The sequence below is a fragment of the Eschrichtius robustus genome, chromosome 15 (genome assembly GCF_028021215.1).
Source record: "Eschrichtius robustus isolate mEscRob2 chromosome 15, mEscRob2.pri, whole genome shotgun sequence".
In the NCBI taxonomy this organism is placed as follows: domain Eukaryota; kingdom Metazoa; phylum Chordata; class Mammalia; order Artiodactyla; family Eschrichtiidae; genus Eschrichtius; species Eschrichtius robustus.
Window position 1 is genome coordinate 20,754,411 of NC_090838.1, and position 24,300 is coordinate 20,778,710.

General features: G+C 38.7%; 2 protein-coding genes across 3 annotated transcripts in view; both read left to right on the forward strand.

Annotated features, from left to right (window-relative positions):
• Window positions 1-19,481, forward strand: part of SELENOI (selenoprotein I) — a 44,241-nt gene extending 24,760 nt beyond the window's left edge. The window contains exons 5-10 of one of the 2 annotated variants that reach the window (XM_068563875.1): window positions 536-798; window positions 1,736-1,844; window positions 7,745-7,793; window positions 9,216-9,396; window positions 10,607-10,789; window positions 12,816-19,481. In XM_068563875.1, the coding sequence (XP_068419976.1) occupies window positions 536-798; window positions 1,736-1,844; window positions 7,745-7,793; window positions 9,216-9,396; window positions 10,607-10,789; window positions 12,816-12,914 (884 nt within the window). In that variant the 3' untranslated portion in view covers window positions 12,915-19,481. Of the gene's footprint in view, window positions 1-535; window positions 799-1,735; window positions 1,845-7,744; window positions 7,794-9,215; window positions 9,397-10,606; window positions 10,790-12,815 lie in introns of those variants that run through there. The other variant, XM_068563876.1, reaches the window with a different exon arrangement.
• A 3,520-nt stretch (window positions 19,482-23,001) lies between these two features.
• Window positions 23,002-24,300, forward strand: part of DRC1 (dynein regulatory complex subunit 1) — a 49,617-nt gene continuing 48,318 nt past the window's right edge. Inside the window, exon 1 of the mRNA XM_068564406.1 lies at window positions 23,002-23,156. Within this exon, the coding sequence (XP_068420507.1) occupies window positions 23,002-23,156 (155 nt within the window). The remainder of the gene's footprint in view (window positions 23,157-24,300) is intronic.

The following is a 24,300-nucleotide window of genomic DNA, read 5'->3' on the forward strand; positions in this document are numbered from 1 at the left end:
GCCTTTTTGGAAAGCACTTAAAATTATGGAGGTGGTCCATCTGTAAAGAAGTAACTGTGATGTCAAACAAGATGAAACAGGTGTTATGACTGAAGTAACTGAGTGTATTTGGATCCTAGAGCAAGGAATAGTTAGATAAATTATAATGAACAACTATTGAATATTCTCTGGAGGGTTAAGAATTTGCAGCTAGTGGAATAACTCAGTTAGTTGTTAGGCAGATTTGGAGGAATTCAGAGTCCAACTAGAATGCTTCTTCCTCAGATCTAAAATAGACACCATTCAATGTGATTTAACATTTTAATTTTTAGATTAAGCTTTGAGAAATTACAGATTTTATTTCTGAAATCTTTGCATTGTAGGAATTAAAGGTTGGATTTTTATAGTACTGTCTGATAGTTATAATTTAGTTAATCAACATTCCTATGATATGCTCATCTGTTTTGTTTTGTTTCTCTCCATTTTATTAAAGAAGACTTTCTCCAGACTGGTGCAGTTGTTGACCTATTCCTGTGGTAATGTGTTTTTGTTGCAGATGGTGTGGATGGAAAGCAAGCCCGTAGAACCAATTCCAGCACCCCGTTAGGGGAGCTTTTTGACCATGGCCTGGATAGTTGGTCATGTGTTTACTTTGTTGTAACTGTGTATTCCATTTTTGGACGAGGATCATCTGGTGTCAGTGTTTTTGTTCTTTATCTCCTGCTATGGGTAGTTTTATTTTCTTTCATCCTGTCCCACTGGGAGAAGTATAACACAGGGATTCTTTTCCTGCCATGGGGATATGACGTTAGCCAGGTGGTAAGTATGGGTTCTTCCTTAAATTTTCAACATTGCCATGAATTTTGGGGAAAGTTTTTGTTATTCCTTCTTTATTGACCTTTTGCTTTTTTGGTTAGAACTGATGGGTGCTTTAACATTTTTTTCCTTTTTATTTTATATTATTTTTACTTATTTATGGAAAATTTCCAATATGTACAAAAGTAGAGAGAATAGTATAGTGAACCCTTATGTACCTGTTACTTAGCTTGAGCAGTTAACACTTGGCCAGTCTAGTTTCACATGTACTCTTCCTCACCCTCCTTCCAATTACTTTAAAGGAAAATCCTGGCATTATGTGATAAATATTTTGCTATATATCTCTAAGTGGTAAGAGTTCTTTTTAAAAAACATAACTACAATGCCATTATTACACCAAAAAATGAACTGTTTCTTAACAAACATTCATTGAAACTGTTGATTTTATAAAGAAAGTTATGCGCTTATAATTAAATTGTTGGCTTTTTGTCTTCATTGCCAACTTTTCAGTGAGTAGAGAGATTTGTTTTCCTCTTACTTTATAGGCTTGCTATTAACTCTCCCTGCCTTAGAATCCCAGCTTTTTGTGTTGCCATTTTGCCCGTCTACACCTAAGACTCCAGTAAAGAATCAGAAGTTGGAGTGTGTTTGAAGAAAGTGATTGGGTGGGCAAATTGGAACATCATGTGGCTAAACCAATTTACGAGGTGCCTTATGAGGCCAGTTGTTTGCATTGTCTAGAAGTTAGTTATTTTATGGTGTTGTTGGCTGAAAAAACTATTTTTAAAGGCAAGAAGACTTGCCACCATATCAAATTTAAGCATACTTCTTGCTTTTACTAAAACTATTTACTAGACTTATGCTGCATAAAGCGTTATTGACTCCCTGATCTTTCCAGCTGTTAATGCTCTGTATACTTTTGTCTGCATTTTCCTTCCAGACTATTTCTTTTGTCTACATAGTGACTGCGATTGTGGGAGTTGAGGCCTGGTATGAACCTTTCCTGTTTAATTTCTTATATAGAGACCTATTCACTGCAATGATCATTGGTAAGAAGCTCCATGTTGAAGCCTGTTGTAACATCGCTTTGTTATCAAAGCCAGTGTTTGATTATAACCAGCAGCACCTCCCCGCCTGCCTGCACGCCCTGCAGCAAAAGCAGAACCCCGCAACCCTGTAGGGTTTCAGCCAAACCCTTAAGGAAAATAAGGTTGCTTTGTTTGTTTTTTTTTTTTCACACACACACACACACTGTATTTTATTTTTACAAGAGATAAATAGACTGACGCCAAGCATTGTACATGGATGACCACAACAAAAGCAACAATGATTGCAATTACCAAACATGAAACACACTCATACTATGTCATAATATTGACATTCAGTCCAGTAATCCTCCACTGTAACAGCTCCTTTACTTTGCAGTGAAAATTGATTTGTATATTCTTTGCCTCTGAGTCCTTGTGGGATTTTTTTTTTTTTTAATTCAAACAGAAAGTCACAAAAATTATACTCATCCTCATCAGTTCACTCAGTCCCATGTAATTAATTATTTTTTTTCATCTTGATCTTTTGTTAGCACTTTTATGAATTCATCAGTTTTCCATTAGAGTTCTGAAAATGCTTATTCATTCAGTTCAGCAGTACAGTCAGTTACCAGAAACCTGTACTTGTCAGAGTCTTTCCCATGAATTTCTTGAAGATGAAACCCTTTTATAGGAACATATTTGCAAAATCATCAGAGTACACCCAAAACTGTCTGTAAATGACAAAAGACTTAAAAATGACCACGGTTAAAGATTTGATGAAAGTTCATAATAATGCAGTTGACAAGAAAATTAGTTATTTCTGAGATATACATTTTAAAGTAATAGCTAGGATTATGACTTATAACATTATACCAGAACATATAAGATTTTTAGAAATTTCATGTAATGTCTGAAACATTTATATTAACATATTTCCATACAAATAACCCAATGAAAGTTTAGTATTAGTTGTTTGTTTGTTTTGCTTTGTTTTGTTTTTGTTCAGCACCAAGGTATTTCTAATCAGAAGGCAATACCGAAATAGATCACACAAACCCTGTAAACTAACTATTCAAATTAATCTAGACTGTATTGGAGGATCCACATTTAGTTGGACGTTCGGTATTGATTTCAATACTTATCTCAAAATTGAAGATTGTTAGTTTGAGGAAATAGAATGACGAAACACAGAGTTTACTTTATAATACATCCACTCCAAAAATTGAGCTTCTGTTCCACTCAGATACCCTTTTTCTTAAGCCTTTGAATGCTAGGTAAAGGTTTTGATCATGGTAATGTTTCCTTTTTGATTTTAGCCAAAGGGGATATCTACAGGATGATTGAGTAGGGGAGAGTGTTTTTATGGAGAGAGGCAAAGAGGAAGAGGAATCTGGGTTGTTATTTGGGGCACCAGGAGTGACACTAAGACCTTTGTAGTGTAAAAGAAAAAAACTTGTTGGCTGTTGCTCTGTTCTCTTATCTAAAAATTAATCCTCCCTCCGTCTGTCTGTGAACCTTGGTTACAGAACGGGAATTGAAGGCTTAGAAACAGCTGAGAAGATGGTGCATTAAGCACTGGCTTTCAGAAAAGGAGTAGTTTGGGGATTTTCTGTGGCTCTGGACTGCAGATATTTTAGGAACCCTGCTGTAATCTGACAAATGTTCATTTTTGGGTGCCTGTATAAACTGATTTCTTTACCTTGAAAAGGCTAGCTATTTTTCATCTCCAGCTGTCATTCATGAGTGAATCTTTTGATTTATGCACCTTGTCCTGTGGCAGGTTTGCTGCATTTTACATTTAAATGTTTATTTAAAGATAAAATGGAATCTCCGACATAGGAGATATATTTTTGAATGTTAAGTGGGTACTTTAATAGGCATATAAGTTTCTTTGTAATTTATAATTTTTGGCAGCAATACTTATTAGGTAATGGTACTTCCTATTGCATCACATTAGGGGGCACATGATAGCTAGTTGTCCTTCTGTGTGTGGTATCAGTAATGACTAGAGGGATGAGGTATTGTACATCTGTTCCATCTCTTCCCAAGTTCTGCCTCAACTCTTCACCTAGTGGTACTAACAGTCGCTGATGATCATTGCTTAGGAATCCATTCATTCAGTGGATAGCCAGGGAATAAAGTTTGTTTTTTGATAAAGTACCTCATAAATTCATACTGATAATTCCAAATCATATTTGATGATACAGATCTTTTACTTAACCTAGTTGATCTTATATTTGTATATCCTTTAAACTCTGACAAAAGTCTTTGCTTTCAACAACACAAAATAATTATTCATTTGTGTTATTCCATAAAATACCCACAACAGTCTGAGAATGTAGTTCCAAAATCAGCGACATATGATTACTGGAAATTGTTGAAGATTTTGGTTTTTTGCAGTTCCATTTGCCCTATGGTTTATCCCACTAGAGAGTGCCCAGTCAGGTTATTATAGTCTAAAGTTCCCATTCTGTGGATATGTACATTTAAGTTAGTTTCATTTTACTTTTGATATTTATGGGTTACTTTTTCTTTTAAAATTTATTTTTCCTTTATAATTATGTAGTGTATTCACATGATTACAAAGTCAAATCTATATATAAAACGATATATTCAAAGAAGTCTAGTCTGTATCACTACCCTAGTCTTTTCTTCCCTCATAGTTAACTATTCTTAGTTTTTAATTTTTTGGTTTATCTTTTCATTGTTTCTTTCTTAATATAAGTAAGTGTGTGTGGGGGGGGGTTTATCACCCCCTTTCATAGATAAATGGTAGCACACTATACATATTTTACCACACGTGCTTCTTTTTTTTTCCCCTCCACATAATAGTATATCTTAGAGATCACTGCATAGTGATGTTTAGGGATCTTCCTCATTTCTTCTTACAGCTGCCTGGTACAGTGCTTCATTGTGTGGATGTACCATTGTTTATTCAAACAACCTTCTACTGATGGACATTTGTGTTACTTCCGGTCTTTTGCTGTTGTACAAATTGCTGCAATAAATCGTCTTGTACATATATATGTCTGTTCATATTTTTCCCAGGGTATTTTAGAAGAGATCTCCAGAAGTAGAAATTGTTAGTAAGGACAAATGTATGCAATTTCACTAAATATTCCCATATTCCCTTCCATATGGGTTGTCTGATTTTTGAATTCCCATCAGCCATGAAAGTACTTGTTTATTTAGTTTTACCAATGTAGTATGTTGTCAAACTTTTGGATATTTGCCAGTCTGTGATAGGTAAGAAACGATATATCTGTATAGTTTTAATTTGCATTTCTCTTATTATGGATGAACTTTTCTAGTGTTTGAGAGCCATTTATATTTCTTTTTTCTTTATATCTCAAGTCAATTTTTGCATTACAATTGTTAACCACTTCCTTTATTTTTAGAAGCTCTTTATCTATTAGGTATATTAATCTTTGTTTTGATATAAATGACATTTCCCCCCTTGTTTGTTGTCTTTTTTACTTTCGTGAAAGTATTTTTTGTCTTGTTGGTTTTTATTGAAGTTTTTATTTAAGCCTGGAAATACGAGGAACCAAAATATTTGTTGTGACCATGTTATCCTTGGTGTTCATCTCATTCTGATCAATGCTTTTTTATGAATTCTATTCTGATTTTTCTATAGCTATTGTTTCTTATATTATGAAGTCTAGGCCTTCCTATGGTAATAAAAGCAGGTCTACATATGTATGGGTTCTATCACTATCATTATATAGAGTTTAATAGACAAGTATTTAACAATTAAATATTCTTTATAGAAAGTACATGGAGTGTTATTTAGAGAAGAAATAGAAGATACAGTGTTTCTCTTTGGCAACCTATATAGAGCTCAGGCTTTCTACAGGCTTACTGCACTTAATTAAGATAAAGCTATTTTAGGATGTTTTAAACTAAAAAACTCTTGATACCAAATCTTTTGCAAGTTTCTCTCAGCCTATTTTCAACACCTCAAAGCTACAGATGATTCTGGGTTAATTCATTTAGCCCTGGCTCCCTAACAGTGTGCTCCCCAGCTTGACATGGAATGAGCTGCTAAAAATTTCTGAGGACACTGAGGACATCTTGTCTTCTCTTCCACTCCCTCTAAGATCTTTTAACTCAGGGAACTTTGTTCCATTTGGGCTTGAAAGTAGTAGAGTAATTCATCTTTTGAGATGAGATTTCTGTTCGGTGAATTCTAGTTTTTTCATCTTTTTTTTAATAAATTTGTTTATTTATTTATTTTTGGCTGCATTAGGTCTTCTTTGCTGCGCACAGGCTTTCTCTAGTTGCGGCAAGCGGGGGCTACTCTTCGTTGCGGCAAGCGGGGGCTACTCTTTGTTGTGGCACGCGGGCTTCTCATTGCGGTGGCTTCTGTTGTTGCGGAGCACGGGCTCCAGGCGCACGGGCTTCAGTAGTTGTGGCTCGCGGGCTCTAGAGCGCAGGCTCAGTAGTTGTGGCGCATGGGCTTAAGTTGCTCCACGGCATGTGGGACCTTCCCGGAGCAGGGATGGAACCCATGTCCCCTGCATTGGCAGGCAGATTCTTAACGACTATGCCAGCAGGGAAGCCCCTTTTCATCTGTTTTTAGCAAGGTGCCTTAGGAATTGTTTTGAAGGAATGTTCTTCTCTCTTTGATTCTTAAGGTCACAGCTGCATTGACCACTGCCCCCGGCCCCTCAAGCCAAGTTTAGTCACCAGGAGTCCAGAATGGGCTAATATGTTGAGTGACAAGGAAATATCCAAATGAAGTGTTCCGAAAGTTGCCACATATATTGATTTGGAGTTTGAAACAGAGAAAGATTAGAACTTTACATCTCTATAGATCACAGAATCAGATTCAGGGGTCACTAGAAAATCATTTAAACCATCCTCATGGTACAGCTGTGGAATCTGAAGCTCAGAGAGATTGTCTGATTTACCCAAGACTACATAATTAGATTTTGGAGTCATCTGCAGGTAGCTTATCGTTAAAGCTGAAGAGAAGATTCTCAGAGGGAGTGTACATGCACAGTCAAACATCCAGTTAGGAATATGCAGGAGGTAGCTTACCAAAAAGGGACACCAAATGTAATGGTTGGATGGCTAACAGGAACACTGGGTGAATGGAATCACAAAGGCCAAGGGAGGAAAGAATTGCAGTTAGTGGATAGTCAGTGGAGTCATCTTACTTAGAAGTCAGGAATGAAGAAAGGATACTGAATTTGACTATCAGGAGAGCTTGATAAATTTCAAGAAGTACAGTTTCTGCAGAGGGGAGGCAGAATGAATGAGTGCTGAGGAAATGAAGACAACAGGAAAGTTTGGTGAGTGATAGGAAATAGCAGAGTAAGATAAGTAGATAGAGCAGCAGAAGCAATGGTAGGGCTTCTTGGGAAGGCCGTCCTTTTTAGGTTTCAGGGGAAAGAATTAGTGTATAGGGTAGGGGGAGAGATTAAGAATGCTAGGGAGGTAAAGATAAGTGTAAAGGAAGCAGCAGGATTTATTAATTGTCCCCTCTTCCAATAAGTAACTTAGACTGGCTGTGCAATTTACTATATACCAGGTACTGTTCCAGGTGTCTTTGCATGTAATAACTCATTAAATTCTCAAAACCCTATGGGGTTGATACTACTATTATCTCTATTTTATAAAAGAGGAAACTGAGGCACTGAAAAGTTAATTTGCCTGAAGTCACATGACCAGTTGGTAGCACAGCTGAGATTCATCCCACTCTGGCTCCTTGAGTCTCTGCTCTGAATCACCAAACCGTACTGCCGCTCTTCCAGTTGTAAATGCTGTTCAAAAATGTATTTAATTTCATTACAGAAGTAAACCTGAACCTGAAAATTATTGGGTCTAAAAATATTACATAGTTTGTATGTACTTGATTATTATAAAAATGACTCTTGAATAATAATTCATGATAATTTAAATATTCTTCCCTTTAGGTTGTGCATTATGCGTGACTCTTCCAATGAGTTTATTAAACTTTTTCAGGTAAGTATTTTATTTTTTAATTGGGCAAGAAGTATGAAAATCTTTAGAAATTGTTATTTAGGTGAATTTTAGGATTTCTTTCTTTTGGAATCTGGGCATTTAGAAAAGGTCATGAAACCTGTATTTTGAATCTAGAATGAGGTCAGGATAATTTGTCTGTGGTGGCCTGCGTGCTCAGTTCAACCATAGCCCAGAACTACTAGTTTTTTTGTAAGAGTTTTGGGCTCACCAAACAGTCTTCTAATTTGTCATTTTTTTTGTGAGTGAATCAGGAGGGAGTATGTTCCTGTCAAATATCGATAGGTTTACGTTCTTTTTAGACACTGATTATAAGTTTTTAGAAATTGATTATGTGTAAGTTTAGTTAGCATGATCATACAATAAAACTTCTCAACTTGTGTAGTTGAGGACCAAATCCTGGACCTATGCCGCCTCTTCTCAAAGAGCGCCATGTGGAATTCCGGCCGGAGGAGTGTGTAGGGGTTGGGAGGGGGGTTGCCCTGGTGGAGCCACATCTCTGATCTATGCACTTCTCCACTTTGGCTCAGCCACACTGAGTTCACTTATGTGCCCTGAATGCATTTTGTTCTTTCGTTCCTCAGTACTTTTGCTCCCACTCTTTCCTCTACTTGGAACACTTTCTTGTACTTCCCACTTCATCCTTCAGTGCTCAAATCTGTCTTGCACAGTCCTATGCATGTCAAGCCAAGCTCTATGAATCTTCCCTCTTTACGGCCACTGGCAGTCATTCATAGACGCCATAAAATTTAAAGCTCTGAAGGCCTTAGAGGTGATTTGAGTCATGTCTTCCTCTTCTTCTAAAGTTGAGGTCCTGTCCTGGTTGGGCAGTATTTTGCCTAAGGTTATGTAATTAGTGGCAGAACCGGGATGAGGATTGAGGGTTCAGTTCAGATGAGCAAACATATATGAGAGTACCACCTGTGTGCGCAGAGCCACTAAGATACGCTGTGGACCGTCTCATTTCAGAGTCTTTCACTCTTAAGTTGTGTATCATAGTAGCACCATGGTATTTATTTTTCCTAGGAAAAATAGGAAATTTTTCCTATTATATTCTAATAGGAAAAATATTTATTTTTCCTATTAGAATATAATCTCATAGGACACAGTCCAAGTTTTATTCATCTTTACATTCCAGAGGGAAAAGTGAGACTAGGGGTCAGAAGACTTCCATTCTAGTCCTGGCCCTGCCACTTGGTAGCAAGTTATGTAAATTTAAATTCTCACATCCTCACTTAACCTGTCTCTAAAATGGGATTAATAATGTTGGTTCTACCTATGCCATGGGGTTATTGTGAATAAAAATAAGAGAATAAGTGTGAAAGTACTTTGAAAACTATGAAATACAAGTACAGTGTTTTTATATGTAATAATGTTCTTTGTATTACTTGATTTTTTTTTCAGAAGCTATAAAAATAACACCTTGAAACACAATTCAGTCTATGAAGCTATGGTTCCCTTCTTTTCTCCATGTTTGCTATTCATTTTGTCTACAGCATGGATCCTCCGGTCACCTTCAGATATTTTAGAGTTACATCCTAGAGTATTCTACTTAATGGTTGGAACAGCCTTTGCCAATATCACAGTAAGATTTTTTTCTTTTAAAAATTGTCATACATATAAGAAATATTTGACAGAATTCAGTAGTTTGAGAAACCTTATATAGTATTAGTATAAGCAGATTTTAATTTAAATATCTTATATCAGAAATTTGAAAGACTAATAACCTCAAAGACAGAACATGCTGAAAGTTATTTTTTTGTTTGAAACCAGTAGGATTTGGGAACTGCTGTAGTATTTTGGAACCATGGCATAATTTAAATTTTTTGTTTTGGTTGCCTGCTGAAGAATTCATGGAATAATTCCCTTCAGACTCTAAATATTATTTATAGTGTGATTGAAATGGCAGCAGATCTAACGATTAATTTAGGGAGCTTGGAAGGGGTTTTTGAGAGAGGAAACATAGACACACACACACACACACACGTTTTTTAATCAACTGATTTTTAAATTAATAACATAGAATTAAAAACTTTGTAATAAATACTACATATGTTAAAAAATCCCTTTCTCTGCTATGGCCCAGCAAGAGGGCAGACAGGGAGGAAAGATCAGGAGGACTTGAGAGAAGACCCTGTTAGTCCTGACAGCCAGGAAGCCTGTGCTCTAGCTCAGGCCAGATCCTTAATAAGTTTTTATTTTTTAACTTAGCCACTGAGTTTATGTTTCCATGTTTGTAACTTGTGTTTACTATCCCAAGTCATATTGATTTCATAGGGTTTAAAGATCTGAAAACATTAATGCATTGTATAAAATGTATCTCTGAAGGAATAAAACTTTACTTTCAACACCTTACTCAAATATAGAGAGCCAAAGAGGTTCTGAGGTGTTGTATGATAACATGACTGAATTGGAGGTAGCATCTCCTCATCACCATGAAGAAATTTAGGTGTGTGGTACTGTGGGGGGGGGGGTGTTCTGAGAAAATTGTTGTCGTATATCGTAGAATCTTAAAATTGGGAGAAATTTCTTTTATCCAAACTGTTACCCAGTAGAAGAGTGCCTTCTGTAGCATCCTTACTAAATTATCTTCCAGTCTCTTCTGACACACGGTCTGAGGGTCCACGGGTTTGGAGGTTGGGGTAGAGGTCCAGTTGGGCTCCTGAGCAGTTGAGAATTACTGAACTTGATAATAATGTAACGTACAGGTACTTGAATGCTTTTTAAATGTTGGAGTGACTCGTGCTTTGCTAATTAAATTTTCATTCTCTCTCTTTTTTTTTAATAACTTCAAGTGTCAGCTGATTGTTTGTCAAATGAGCAGTACCCGGTGCCCAACTTTGAATTGGTTTCTGGTTCCTCTCTTCTTGGTTGTCATAGTGGTAAATGTAGGAGTAGCCTCTTACATTGAGAGCGTTCTCCTGTTTACGTTAACAACTGCTTTCACTCTGGCCCACATCCATTATGGAGTACGAGTGGTGAGTAATCTAGAGCAAAATTGGTTCCATTTGATTCTTAAATAGTGGAACGGAGGTGAGGGAGAATTTCAGAAGAAACTTGCTTATTATAGTAGCTGGAAGAATTTTGGAATATTCTCTAAATTTTGGATAATATCCAGGTGTGTGATGCCAGATACCGTTTCTGTAATGAATATGTCGTAGTAACTACAAATAATTTCAAAGCTAGATAATTATTGTGAGGAATTAGTTCTTGTTTTTAAGTGAGACGAAATGTAAACCATTTTCTTGGTAAAGAATTATAAACTCTTTTGTGCTTTTAATTATATATAGGACAAAATCATCTTATTTGTTGTTTATCTGTTTCTATGCTTGCTTCTTTAGCTTCAGGGGCATTTTTTATAAGGGGAAGTATAGAAGAGAGTAGATTTAAGAAGTATTCTGCAAACCTTAATATTCTCTTCTAAAATAAGAAACGGGTTTCAGGACAAATGGACTAAGATAGGTATAATAAAATGAAAATCAGAACCATGCAGTTTAGTTTCTTTTTCCTCACACTGTAACATTCTTTTCTAATTATTTTACATATCTTAGCATGGTCTCATAACTGTGATTTTGAATTGCTGTACAGTATTCCATCGAGGAGATTACTTAATAATTATCAGTTTACTTAACCATGACTCAGTTATTTTAATCATTTAGGTTGTTTCCAGATTTTCACTATTATAAATAAAGTTGAAGTGAACTATCTAGAATAATATTTTTTTTCCTTCACTTGCTTTTTTTCTGAGGATAATTTCATAGCAATCGGGTCATGTGATAGGGTATTCATATTTCTGTGGCTTTAAAAATACTTCTATTTGGTATGTTTGTTTTGAAAGGAACCCTGCTGTGAATCAGTTTGAGAAACAAAATGTCTTTACTTCTGTATTGTCAGACATGTTTTTAAAACGGGGGCACCTGTCATGCTTGATAACAACTTCTTATACCTTGCATATGTTTCTTGCCTTAGTGTTTTTCCCCAAAGTAGCCCACATTTGTTGGAACAAAATAGATGAAAACAACCATGATAAGTCTATGAATTGTGACATGAAGACATAATCATTTATGTTTTTGTTTGTGCAAATTTAACGTTATATGCTTTATATCAACACTCTGAGGTCTTTATTCTGATATTTCATCAGTCATATGCATGAAGTAGAGCACAGTTACCAGTGTCTTTCATAATTGTTTTAACTTATTATAACCCTCAGAAGCATATCTCTAGAAAACCATATACACACGCCAAACCAAACCAAAACACATTTAAATTACAAAGGCAGTACATTTTCATTGTTAAAAATCTGGAAAATAAATATAAGCTCAAGCTAACTGAAATAAAATTCCAGGAGCGTCTTTTTTTGGTCTGTCTTTTCTGCTCTCTTAACACTTCTACAACTTCTGACCAGAAGGTGAAACTTGCTAGACCACACGAAAACATTCACTTGAACTATTGAAATGTAAATATTAAGAAGAAAAATGGAAATAAGAAGGATTAAATAAACCATATTTGCTAACTGGCACATTACCTTGCTTTTGCCTATCCACTAGGGATACCCTAACTAATATGGCTTAAACTGTCAAAAATTTACAGATCTAGTTTTATACTGTTTCATCAGATTAGGAATGATTACCTATAAGTGTTACAACAAGGTGAGCATTGACTCTAACCATATATATAAATATTTGACCTGATAGATACTATAAGTCAACTAGCCCTATAATTTTTCAGTAGATTTGAATGTAAGGCTGTGTGGTCTGGAGGGTTCTGGAAAGACTAGATTTTGGAATTGGGCAGACCCAAGTTTAAGTCCTAGCTCTCCCAGGGTAGTTCTAGTACTCATTTAGCCAGCTAGCTCTACAGCTATCCTAGTCCAGAAAAACCTCTTCATTTCTGATGATTTTTGCCATGCCAGTAAATTGTTGTCTCCAGAGGGTGAATTCTGTATGCTTTTTAAAAAAAATTACGTATGTATTTGTCACTGCCTCATGTTCTGGTTTTCTATAGGTAAAGCAGCTGAGCAGCCATTTTCAGATTTACCCCTTCTCATTGAGGAAACCAAACTCGGATTGACTAGGAATGGAAGAAAAGAATATTGGCCTGTAATCTACAGAGAGAAGTACTGTAAATAAGATGCTTGTAAATATTTCATCCATCACCATTGAACTAAATTGATCTGCTTAACAGACATGGGAACTCAGTGTGTGTGGTACTTGGACAGCAGGAGTGATACATATGATCTGAACTTGTGGAATTTTGGACCTACTAACTCCCAGCTTCTTTTATTTTGTTTTTTATAAAGCCATGTGATGTTTTGGTTAAACATAATATACATTAGACCAGCAAAATGTTCCTAGTAATTTTAGCTTCAGGAGTCCGTAATGTTTTGGTTCATACAGAGTTAAAGATGCCTTGGTTTTTATTTTTAAAACCCCCAAATTTGTTTAGGAACACTGATAACATTCAGAAGACCCAATATGTTTTCATATTTGGTACTTAGTAGTAGGTCTTTAGCTGTGGAAGCTATCAGTAGCCCAAATCCAACATAAGGAAAAGATAAGAGCAAGTCACCTTCAGCAAGAGATGCCAGATGATTACAAAACAATATACAGTTGCCAAATACTGGTTCCTCTTTCCCATGGAAATGCCTTTTGTCCTCATGTGCTAAGAGAGCTAATATATATATATATATATTTAGATTCTCTAGTATTCTGGCTCTCTTTGTTATGGAACGGATCTTGATAAATGGTTTAATTTTCTTTTAAAGAAAAATATTCTCTTGAGACTTAGTAGAGAATGGATTGTAACTGTAGCTCACTCATTGGCATGGTTCATTGTTTAAATGTGGCATTATTTCCCCCTCAGCTGCAAGTTGCTGAGATTTGGTGCCTATGAACTATGATCGTATGAATGCATGTGACAGTCCCAGTCTTACAATAATTACTTGTGAGGAACACAGATAAGCTTCCTTATAAGAAAAATTTTCTTAGGAGTTAGGAATCTCATGAACCTCACTATGAAATTACTACTGTGAACCTCACTACGAAATTAGTTTTCTGATTTAATTTGTCCTTCCTCTCTCCCACTGTCTTTTTCTGTGGAAGAGAGTGCTGTGTTTTTTATTTCGTACAGGATAAAGAAATAGAAATTCTCTCTTCCCCAACTTGCTCACTTCCCCACTTGAAGACAATTTTTGATATATATGCCTTACTGAGTATGTGCTCCCTTTATGTGACTTGGAGTAATTTTTGAGGTTTACTGACAAACATAAAAATCTCTTTGACTTTAATATGGTTGTTTTATGATCACACCTTTTTGTGAATGTGGATATTCTATTTCTTTTTTTATTTTGTCTCCATTTAATTTGGTGGTGATGAAATTTACTGGCTGATTTTCTTTTATTTTCCACTGAATGAATTTTGTGCTTGAATGAAGAGTGTATCTTAAACCCTTTTTTTTGGATGGATTGCACTTGGATAAAATAGGCACCACTGTGTTGATATGTAATTAAATCCATAATCATTATTTATCTGTGAATGTGACCTTCGTCAAATTTAATTATAGTGTATTCCTCTTTTGGATTTTAGTCTGTTGCTTTGTAAAAATAACTATGTAATTGATATTTCAGTTTTTAAATTTGTAAAGTCTAATCATTGTCATTCAGGTTATTAGAAATGAGGCATCAAGGAGCTAACACATGGTTCTGTACTCATTTTAAAAAATTGTAAAGGTTGAGGTATATTTGGTGACTTTCTCTGAGACAAAAATGAACACTGAAAATAGGTGAGAAATTGATGAAGGGAAATATGGGTAGTGATTTCATGTTTGCTGATAAATTGCCATCATGGAGGTCAGAGAAAGAACTAATTAAGTAAAAGTAACTATTTTTTGTATACCTTGTTCTGTGTCATCTGTAAAATTGAACTGGATAAAGTGTTAATTTGGGCCTGGAACAAAGCTTTGTTTTAAGGTTCTGAGCTAATCATTTTATTGTTTTGTTGACCTTGTATACAAAAATGAGGTTAATCTGTATTATAAAAGAACGGATAAATATTTATAAAATGACAGATGTGGACCACAGGCTTTCTTTACCATGTACAGTATAGTAAAAACAACAACAACAACAACAACAACAAAACCCTTTACTTCTGGCATAGGGTCATGTCCTGTAGTTTTGGGGCTGTTTTACCTCAAAGTGTGTTTCTGCTCTTTTTCTGTTGCATCAGGTTTATTTGAAAATTGTTTTGTGCCTATACGTTATAACATATTTCCCAATGGTGGTTAAGAATTATGCTGTAGTCAGTTTTATTGGCATCGTTTGATGAAAGAAAGATGGCTGTCAAGAAGATAAAAGATGAAAAGTGAGTAATTAACTGTTTCAGAATACTGTGGACTTGTGAATCTTTAGTGTACTGTTGACTCTTTTTCTTGGTTTAGTCTGCTGTCTTGAAGTGCATCATGAAAGCCCCCATTTGTTATGTAGTGATACAGCAGCCGAAGCAGGACTTCATTACAAAGAGCTCTTGTGAATTTACGTCATTGCCAATTATCATAACATTTCCGAAGTATAAAATATATTTTAGGCTTATGCATGATATTTTGGAGTGCGTTCACACCCCAGCCTTTCTCCCAGCATACGCTGAGCTGCCTTTTGGGGAGCAGTGGCATGATTGGTCATACATGCATGTTTTCGGTACATTTCAGAATAGAGTGCCTTAGCCAGGCCAGAGGTTTGCTTTGTGTTTCTTCTGACCAAAATTACCTAGACCTGTAAGAAGTTTCTTTCCAGGTTATGGTATGAAAAATGTCCTTTATGCTTGTCAGAAAGTAATTCCCCTGTATTTGAGGGGGGCATGGGATAGAAAAATCTTAAAAAATACCTGAGTATGTTAATGCTGCCTTTTATGATCCTTCAATAGCATTCATGATCCTAGTGTAACGTACAGTTTAAAATTGCCACAATTTAACCAACATTCCTCCCTTAATGTATAATAGACATAGTTTATGGGTTCTAGTCTTAAGGGTAATAGACTGAATAACTTCCACATAAAGAACTAAATAGTCTTCCCTGGCGTTTTAATAATATCATGGTTAAATTACTTTTAATTGTAATTTTAAAAAGAAGGTTCAATGCTGATTATGGCCTAGAATGTTATAGTACTATTACCAACATTTCATTTTTTTTTTAGTATAGAGCTGTTGGGAAGAGGAGTGTATGTCTAGGGTTGCCCAAATTCTAAATAGTTACCAAAAGAATATTGGTCATGACCTAGAGCCTGGGCATTGGGGGAATATGCAGAGGAGAAAGCAGGCATAGTATCCACTTTAAGGGGAAGAAGAGATCACTTTAGTGCCCAATGATCCTACTGCAGTGCACAGTTTAAAATTGTCACAACTTAGTCATTCCTCTACCAACTTCAAGTTCAAATGTGAATTTGAAAGACTCCTAAGTGTTCAGTTTTCAAAGAATTATTTTATTTTGTAGTCAGTCCAAAAACATTGGGAATGTACCTTGCTTTCCAAAGCAGACTTTGATTCTCTAAGTTATGGAGGATAAAAAGATAATCTGAAGGTGTTTGAATCAAAGGCTACTTTTCCCCTTTATATTTTAACAAGAAGCCTATTTGTAACTCGTCCCGTTCATTCTTCACCTGGGTTTTTAACTAGCCACTGTCTAGGACAGAGACGCCCACTTGCTCTTTCGCCCCTAGATCTCGCCACATTCACATCTCCTCGATTGCCTTATCTCTCTTGACTAGTCAAGGACTGGGAACATGCCAGAGGGAACAAAGTAAACCTGATGGACTAGAACATTTGACGTTGGGTCCCCAAATAAGCCAAAAACACATACAGACATCTTTGATTGTGTTGATTCTTATGTTCAGAGTGGCCTTTATCTTGACCTCAGTTCTGGACTTGCCTGAGCACTCTATAGGAAATTTGTGAAGTCAGACTAGAATTTTCTTTGTCCTATGAGGTGTCCTTGTAAGGCAGCATGCCCATTCTTGAACACCCTGTGGGTGAATAACCTTAAGTGAGCTGCCAGTACTTGAACCTTCCAGGAAGAATTTTAACTAGTATGCTGCATTCGAAGCACTTTGACATGTACATTTTAAGTGACAGTTTTAACAGCAAAACGGTGTTAAATTAATCACTGTGAAACTTGAAAGTGTGATGCCCTGTACATTTTAGGAAACAAGTAAATTTCTGATTTTCCTTTATTAATTATGTAACCCATGTGATTTGTATATTTTACTTTTCATCTTTGACAGTGGTGCAAATGACTGACTTATTGGCAGGCAGTTACTTTAGGGTATATGGTAAATCATGGTTGTCTAACTTTTCCAGAGAAAGTGGCAATGTGTTTACTTTTTCCTTTGTGTGAAGCCATGGGAATTGGATTTACTGGCTAATTTATTTCCAGGGTTTCTACAGTGCAAAATAAATGTAACCTTTTAAACATGCTGGTAATGCTTTTCTTTTTAATAAAAATGCAAGAGATAGTAATCTAGCTGATTGATTGTTTTTAAGCAGAGACCTGCTCTTCTTACAGACAGATCTTAAATGAGCTAATATTTTGGGTAGCAAAAGAAGTTTTGCCATTTGTAGCCTTTTTCACAGGTGGCCTGAGTGAGGGGGTTGTGTTACATTTGGTCAGAAAGGCCCGCTCCCCAGAATTGGCAAATGGCACATGGAGTGATTCTAGAATAATTTAACAAAGCCTTGTCTTGAGGAGAGTCCATTTGGACACATAACATAAGTATTGTCTCCCACAGGCCATTCACACTGTCTTGCTCTTCATAGAATCATTCTTAGAAAGCCAGGTTCAATCAGAGTAGTGTTATTTTGAAAGCATGTGAATTGGATCATGGCCACGGAGTACCTAATGCTACATTGTAATTAGAGACAGTAGTGTAGACGCAAGGAGTGGCTAAATGCTATGGATGCCTTATGGCTCTTAGGCTAAGGGCTTCTCTTGAGAAGTTTCTATGGGTAATAATTAGAATAGGAATTGATTCTGGCTTTTTATTGAAACATACACAATTTACCATGAATTCTAGATTCTGATATTCTTGAGAAGCACTTTTTAATCTCTGAAGAGTAAGTTCTTGACCAGAAGCATGTTCAGTTTAGTACTTGATGTTACTAATCAGGTTATAGGAGGGTCCTGTTTTATTTTACGAGATCTATGAATGCTGCATTGTGAATCTGTTTGAATTACTGGTATCATTCAGTATCAGACTTAGTTTAATAAGTACTAATTAAGACTGCCCACAATATGAAGATTTTTTTGTAGGTTATTTTGTTTATATAACTTATCCCATTAGAGCAGCCATTCAGGAGACAAAGACCCAGCTACATGTAATCATTTCCTCTTTCTGGAATGTGCCAAGAAAGCAGAATTCAGTATTAAACTCCAAATTTCAGTTTTGTTTTTTAAAGTAGCATTTCCTGTGGGTAAAGGGGAAGGCAGCGAACAACTGCTGAGGTGTAAACTCCCTGCTGCCTGCCTTCTCCCTTTCCCTTCCCATCTTACAGAATAGATTAAGTTTGTAACCAGTTGTAGGAAATGAAATCGATACTTTTCTGAGTAAGGTTTCATGCCCTGTGACTAAGAACAGGCGGCAGGAATCCTGGCGGAATCAATTATTGATTTGTTTAGCTTGGTCCTGTTGCAGGTTGCTTTCTGTAGTATTCTGATTCCATCCCTTCTCAGGTACCTAGAAACAATACCACTTAAGTAACTGGAATGTGTTCAGCTACAAGTGGAATATATTAGAGAAGATGAAAGGAGAGCAAAGTCTTATTTTCCCTTTCAAGTAGTTTAACTGAACATGTTAGTAACTGGTCTGTCTAGCACTTGCTGTGTTCATAGCAAATAATGTAGCATTCATTTTATCTGGTTATGTGTGGTGTGTGTATATATGCATATTTAATATGTACACATATTCTCTGTGCATATATATGTATGATATATTCGTATATACATGCAGTCTACTCTTGATTATCAGCAAGACGGTAAGCCTTCACTAGACTGTTTCTTCATGTTGACTAAATCTGCATGTAGCCGATAACTCTGTGAAGCCTCTTCCTTATCTGGAGCCATAGTCTTTCCTACTTTCCATTCATCTCAGTCCCCAGGAAAGGCCCTTGACATATGTCACTTTCCCCTTCCCTTTCACCAGGGATTGTTGGAGCCAGAAAGCTTTTGAGAAAGATGGTTGCTTCCACCAGAGTTGAGGCTTCTGGGTCTGAATGATGATGGGGCCCATTCCTGGCCAGAAGGCAGCCCCTGGAGCAGTTGTGCTCTTGGGCTTGATGGGGGGAAAAATCTAGCTCTTATGGGAAATGGGGCTTCACAATTTGCTTAAATTCCTTAGCTGGGATGTTGTGAAGTCTTAGATAATTCGATGTGCAAATAGAGTACAACTGTGCATTTCACCGTTAGTATTGTGTCATCGGTGATCCTGTTGCTAGCCCAGATAATCAAGACCTTGACTCTTTCTTGCCACTGGATTCTGGAAGCCTTGCCCTTTCAACTGGATTTGTGTTTATTTCTGCTGCTGTGAAACACAAAAGTAATGCAGTAGGTTTTAACTTAAAATTGTTTAATTCTGTTACTGATAAATATTTATTGTAATAAAAGTAAAGAGAAAATGATTTTTAAATCCTTTTAATTGTTTTCAGATTGTCTTCTTTGTTTTTCCTTGGTAGGTGCAAAAGGGGAGGGGAGCTATGGGGAGAAAAATAACGTCCAGTCACTTGTCTCAGAGAGTCATTGGTTAATTTAGAGCAAAATATTAAAAGGTTTTGTTTTGTTTGATCAGCTCCTGGGTGTTCTACAGTCCTGTGACTTGTTTCAGAGAGCAGAGTACCAGGAAGATGGCAGTAACGGCTTTTCATAATATACTGCTCTTGGCTCTCCCAGAACCGGGCACTGGGCAATATTAATTGTTCTCACAGTAACTGGATCACACTTACATTAGCTTGTAAGGTGGTTGTTTCATACTCAAAAACATCTTCCCATAGAAAGAGTGTTAATGTATGCTGTTAATTTTCCAGGCTAATTCCACAAGAACTTAATAACCCACACTTAATACACCTAAACTTTAGTATATGAACAAACCATAAGCTCTTATAAAAACTCATATTTTCTAACATGGCTTCTGAGGAGAATATTTCCTATTGTTTTAACATCAGAATTGGTCTCCCAGTTCTGGCAGTGGGCATTTAAAATTTTTTTCTGTAACAGGTTTAAAGAAGGTGAGGGAGGAAATGTCCCATATTTTAACCCAGGCTAATTCTCTGGCTTATGTGCTCTTAATCCCCTGCTCTCCCAACTTCTTGGTCGCAGTAGCAGTTATCCCCTCCCTTATAAATGCAAACCTCCGACACCTAGCACGGGCCTGACACTCAGCAGGGGTAACCAGCTTGGGTTTAGCTACTGATAAACTTAAAAAAATTTACTGATGTAATTTTGACCCCATGGGGCTATAGCCTAGACCTATTATCTCTCAAGGATAGTTCTTTTAAGTGGGATTGCCTACTCAGTGCATATGCTTATTTAAACCATTGCTACTGGCAAACTGTCTTCCTAAACGGTGTCTTTCCAGCAGTGAATGAGAGTGTCTTTTTTTCCACGTCTATGAAAAAGGTTTGTTATTTATATAATTGAGGCTGTCTGTGACAGCAGCAAAGACCTCCCAGCTGGCTGGGAAATGTCTGGAGAGAGCCAGGAAAGGAGGCTGGCCTGGGGTATTGTTATGGTTGGGAGGTAGGGCCAGGATGAGGGTACCCAGCACACACAGTAAGAACCTCCCACCAAAGGAGAGAGCACCAAGGGTTTTTTGTTTTTGTTTTTTTTAAGTCAGCTGCCCAGATGTGGAGCAAAGGGGAAAAAAGGCATGAGGCTTAAAAGCTCAAACAGCAAAAAAGGGAGTCAGATTCCTTATCACAAAAAATGTATGGCTTTAGGCCAAGCAGCTTATTGATCGCTCTTTATGAGTCTTTATGGCACCTTTGCTCTCTCTCCCATCTCTTGTGTGACAGCCGATTCCCACTGACTTTCTTGTTGTATCCTACTCCCAGCCGTAGACAGGCACACACACTTGTGTCTCTTCTCACAGGTGGTGGAGACATGAACCAGAACCTAGAGGAGTTAGGGGTCAGAACTATATCTTGCCCCTGATTCCTCAGCCCCTAGGGAAGGTTAAAGCTGGAGGTCACAACTAAAGGAGAGCGATTTGGTAGAGGGCCCTGAGGCCCGAAACAAACTCGTTCCCCTCCCCCGCCCTCCAGACTCCTCACCCCAGCTAGATATGGGACAAGGATCCAGGCAGGTGTTGGACTCTTGACTGCTCCAAGATTTTGGCACTCCTAAATCTCCCTACCACTTGTACACTTGGAAAAATTTAAAAAAGAAAACTCCGATCCCTCCTCCAGCCCCGCACCGCCCCCCCGTGCCCCGCCCCCAGTCAGACCGCCCACAAACCACCACCGCCTCCCCGGGGCTCTCCGCGCTGGTGGTGACGGGCCCGTGGCCGTGGCTGCTTTTGCTCTGGGCGCCCGGATCTGGGGCCGCCGCCGCTGCCGGAACAGAGACGCAGGGAATCCACTCTACAGCAATGCCCTATACCAGCCCCGGAGGGCCCCAAGGAAGAGTGAGGCATGGCCTGTGGAGGGGAAGGTGCTGGACATCCCCAGCAAGAATCAGAAGGGCCAAAGCTTCTATTCGATCTCTTTCCCCCGGCCCCCCACCCCCAGGCGGCATCTGGCTCCCAAATCTTGCCCCAGCCCCAGGCCCAGTCACCCCATCTCTGCAATTGAAGTCTCTCCTGGACCAGGCTCCTCTGGGCAGCCAAGGCCAAGAGGGTTCCTTGAAGTGAGGAGAGGAATCAGAACCCCCAGAGACCCAGAGAGGACCCCGCCAGCGGCTGCGTAAAGATGTGACTTATTCCAAGAGCATCACGGAGCCCAGCAGTTCATCCTGAGACCCACCCCCCCCCCCTCATTTCTATGAGGCTGGACCTCTCCCTTGCCCCCAGAACACCAGTAAAGGCTCATGAAGAAAGCAAAAAAGGAAAAAAGAAAAAAAACTCCATTTGCCTCTGGGTAGGTCTTATTCACAACGCGATTATCTTCTTTGGCCTCACAATTGCCTGTGATTTGAGTAGGCAGGCAGTACAGCTGAGAAAACGGTCAAGAAGTTGTGGCATACCTAAGGTCGCAGGGCCGGTCTAGGACTAGGACCTGCATTTTCTTACTACTGCAGTGCCCTTTCCCGGGTTAACCTCAGGCCAGTGGGATAAGATTCTGCCAAACGTTATCCAGCTTGTTTTCGAAAGGATTTTAATTCTCAGTAAGAACACTATGAATTTTTCGCTGGCAATGCGACACACACACAAAAACGCCCAGGAAATAGTGCCTCTCAAGGGACTCCTCAAAAGTTTAATTATGCTTCTGTGCTCTTAACTTTCACTCCCCCCGACCCCTGCCTTCCGTACCATTTTCCTCTGCTCTCCTTTTCCTCTTTCTGTAAGTATGTGATTGCAAGTGGTGATGGTGGGATTGTCCTAGGTTTCAGCCCTACTGAAAACCGCTACCGAAGACAATTCCTTGATGGATATATTCTAGAGAACATAGGGGCCGAATGCACAAAGTATCAATAGGAGCTCAAAAATGAATGGATGACGAGTAGATGGATACAGTATACTTTAGTTCAAACTTTCCGAGCGATCCTACTATTCTATCCGCTCCATGAGGAAAGGACAACGCTTGTATCCTCAGCGCTAGCACAGTGATTGGCACAGAGTAGGCACTCAATTATATTTGATGAATATGATTTTGAGGAATATTTATTTGATGAATGAAGAATCAATCATCAGGGTCAGTAAGTGACGAATCACAACTTGGTGCAGCTCTTAAATCTTCCAGCCTCCGTTAATACCCCCGGGCCTTCGTGGGGATTACCCCGATTGCAAGAGAAAGGAATAAAGCACCAAGCTGGGATATAGCTTTCGGAACACCAGTGGGCGGAGCCTGAGGGGATGGGCGCGCAACCACGCCAGCTGCGGATTAGGTGACTGTTTTTCCCTGGCAACGGCTTGTTGTTAGCAACGGCTTGTTGTTAGCAACAAGGCGGTAGTCCGGCTGCGGTCCAGGCAGAGCTGCCTGGGGGCGGGAGGCACCTGCCATGAATCCGCCGGGATCCCTGGGGGTCCTGGAGGAGAAGGAGGAGGAGCATTTAGCCACCTCGGTTATCGGGCCCTCGATACATTCTGATAACCCTCAGGAGAGGATCCAGGCCCGGCGCCTCCGCATCGCGGCGCGCCTGGAAGCTCGGAGGCGGTGAGCTGGATTTGGGCGGGTCCCGCCAAGGAGCGCCCGGGGTGCGGTGACGCGGTGCGGGGATGAGGGGGTGGCTTCTCCGGGCCGGAGCCCCTCCGGTGAGGGGGCGGCGTGCCCTACGTGTGAGCCGGCCTTGTTTCTTGATAAGATAGAAAACATTTCTACCAGAAGGTTCAAACAAAGCATGGGATATTAAAACATTGAACACACTAGTAAAGTCAAAGACGGAAATCATAATCCCTCCAGCATGTTCATTGAGAGCCTGCTGCGCCAGGCACTGTGGGCCATACGCTGAAGAGGCGGGCTCCACGACCTGCCCGCCGAGGTCTTTCTTTCCTCCTTGCCTCCCAGCCTGCCTTCCTTCCACAAGTAGTTATGGAGTGGACCTCGGCTATCACTTCTGCTGGTCTCAGTGGCTTATCTGGGTGTGTGACACAAACCCCTTTTCCTGCAGGCTCTGAGGCTGATAACCACGCCGTTCTCAGGCCGGGGTTGCCGCACCTGTCCGTTCACAGACGGAGTGGCCTTGTCTTAAGGGGGTACAAAGGGGAACCTGCATGACCCCCTGAACACCCTCTCAGTGTGACAGCACTTATACCTTGTCCTGCTGGTCAGGGTCAGCTGCCCTGCCAAGATGGTGCTTCTCTTCTTGTCTGCTGGCCTTTGGACACAAGGGCCCTAAAGTGATGTGGCTGGGTTCCAATAAAACTTTACTAAAGAACACTGAAATCTGAATTTCATATAATGTTCATGTATCACAAAATATCCCTCATATTTAGATCTTTTTTTCTACATTAATAAATTTCATATTGTAGAGCAGTTTTAGGTTCACAGAAAAATTGAGTGGAAAGTACAGAGATTTCCCATATACCCCCTAGCCCTACACATGTATAACCTCCTCCACTATCAACCTTCCCCACCAGAGTGGTACATTTGCTACAACTGATGGATCTTGATAGATATATAATGACATGTTTCCACCATTACAGTATTGAACGGAATAGTTTCAGTGCCCTAAAAATCCTCTGCGCTCTGCCTATTCATCTTGATCTTTAAAAAAAAAAAATTTGAAAATGTAAAAATCATTCTTCACTTGTGAGCCATACAAAAACAGGTGGGTCAGATTTGACCCATAGGCCAATGT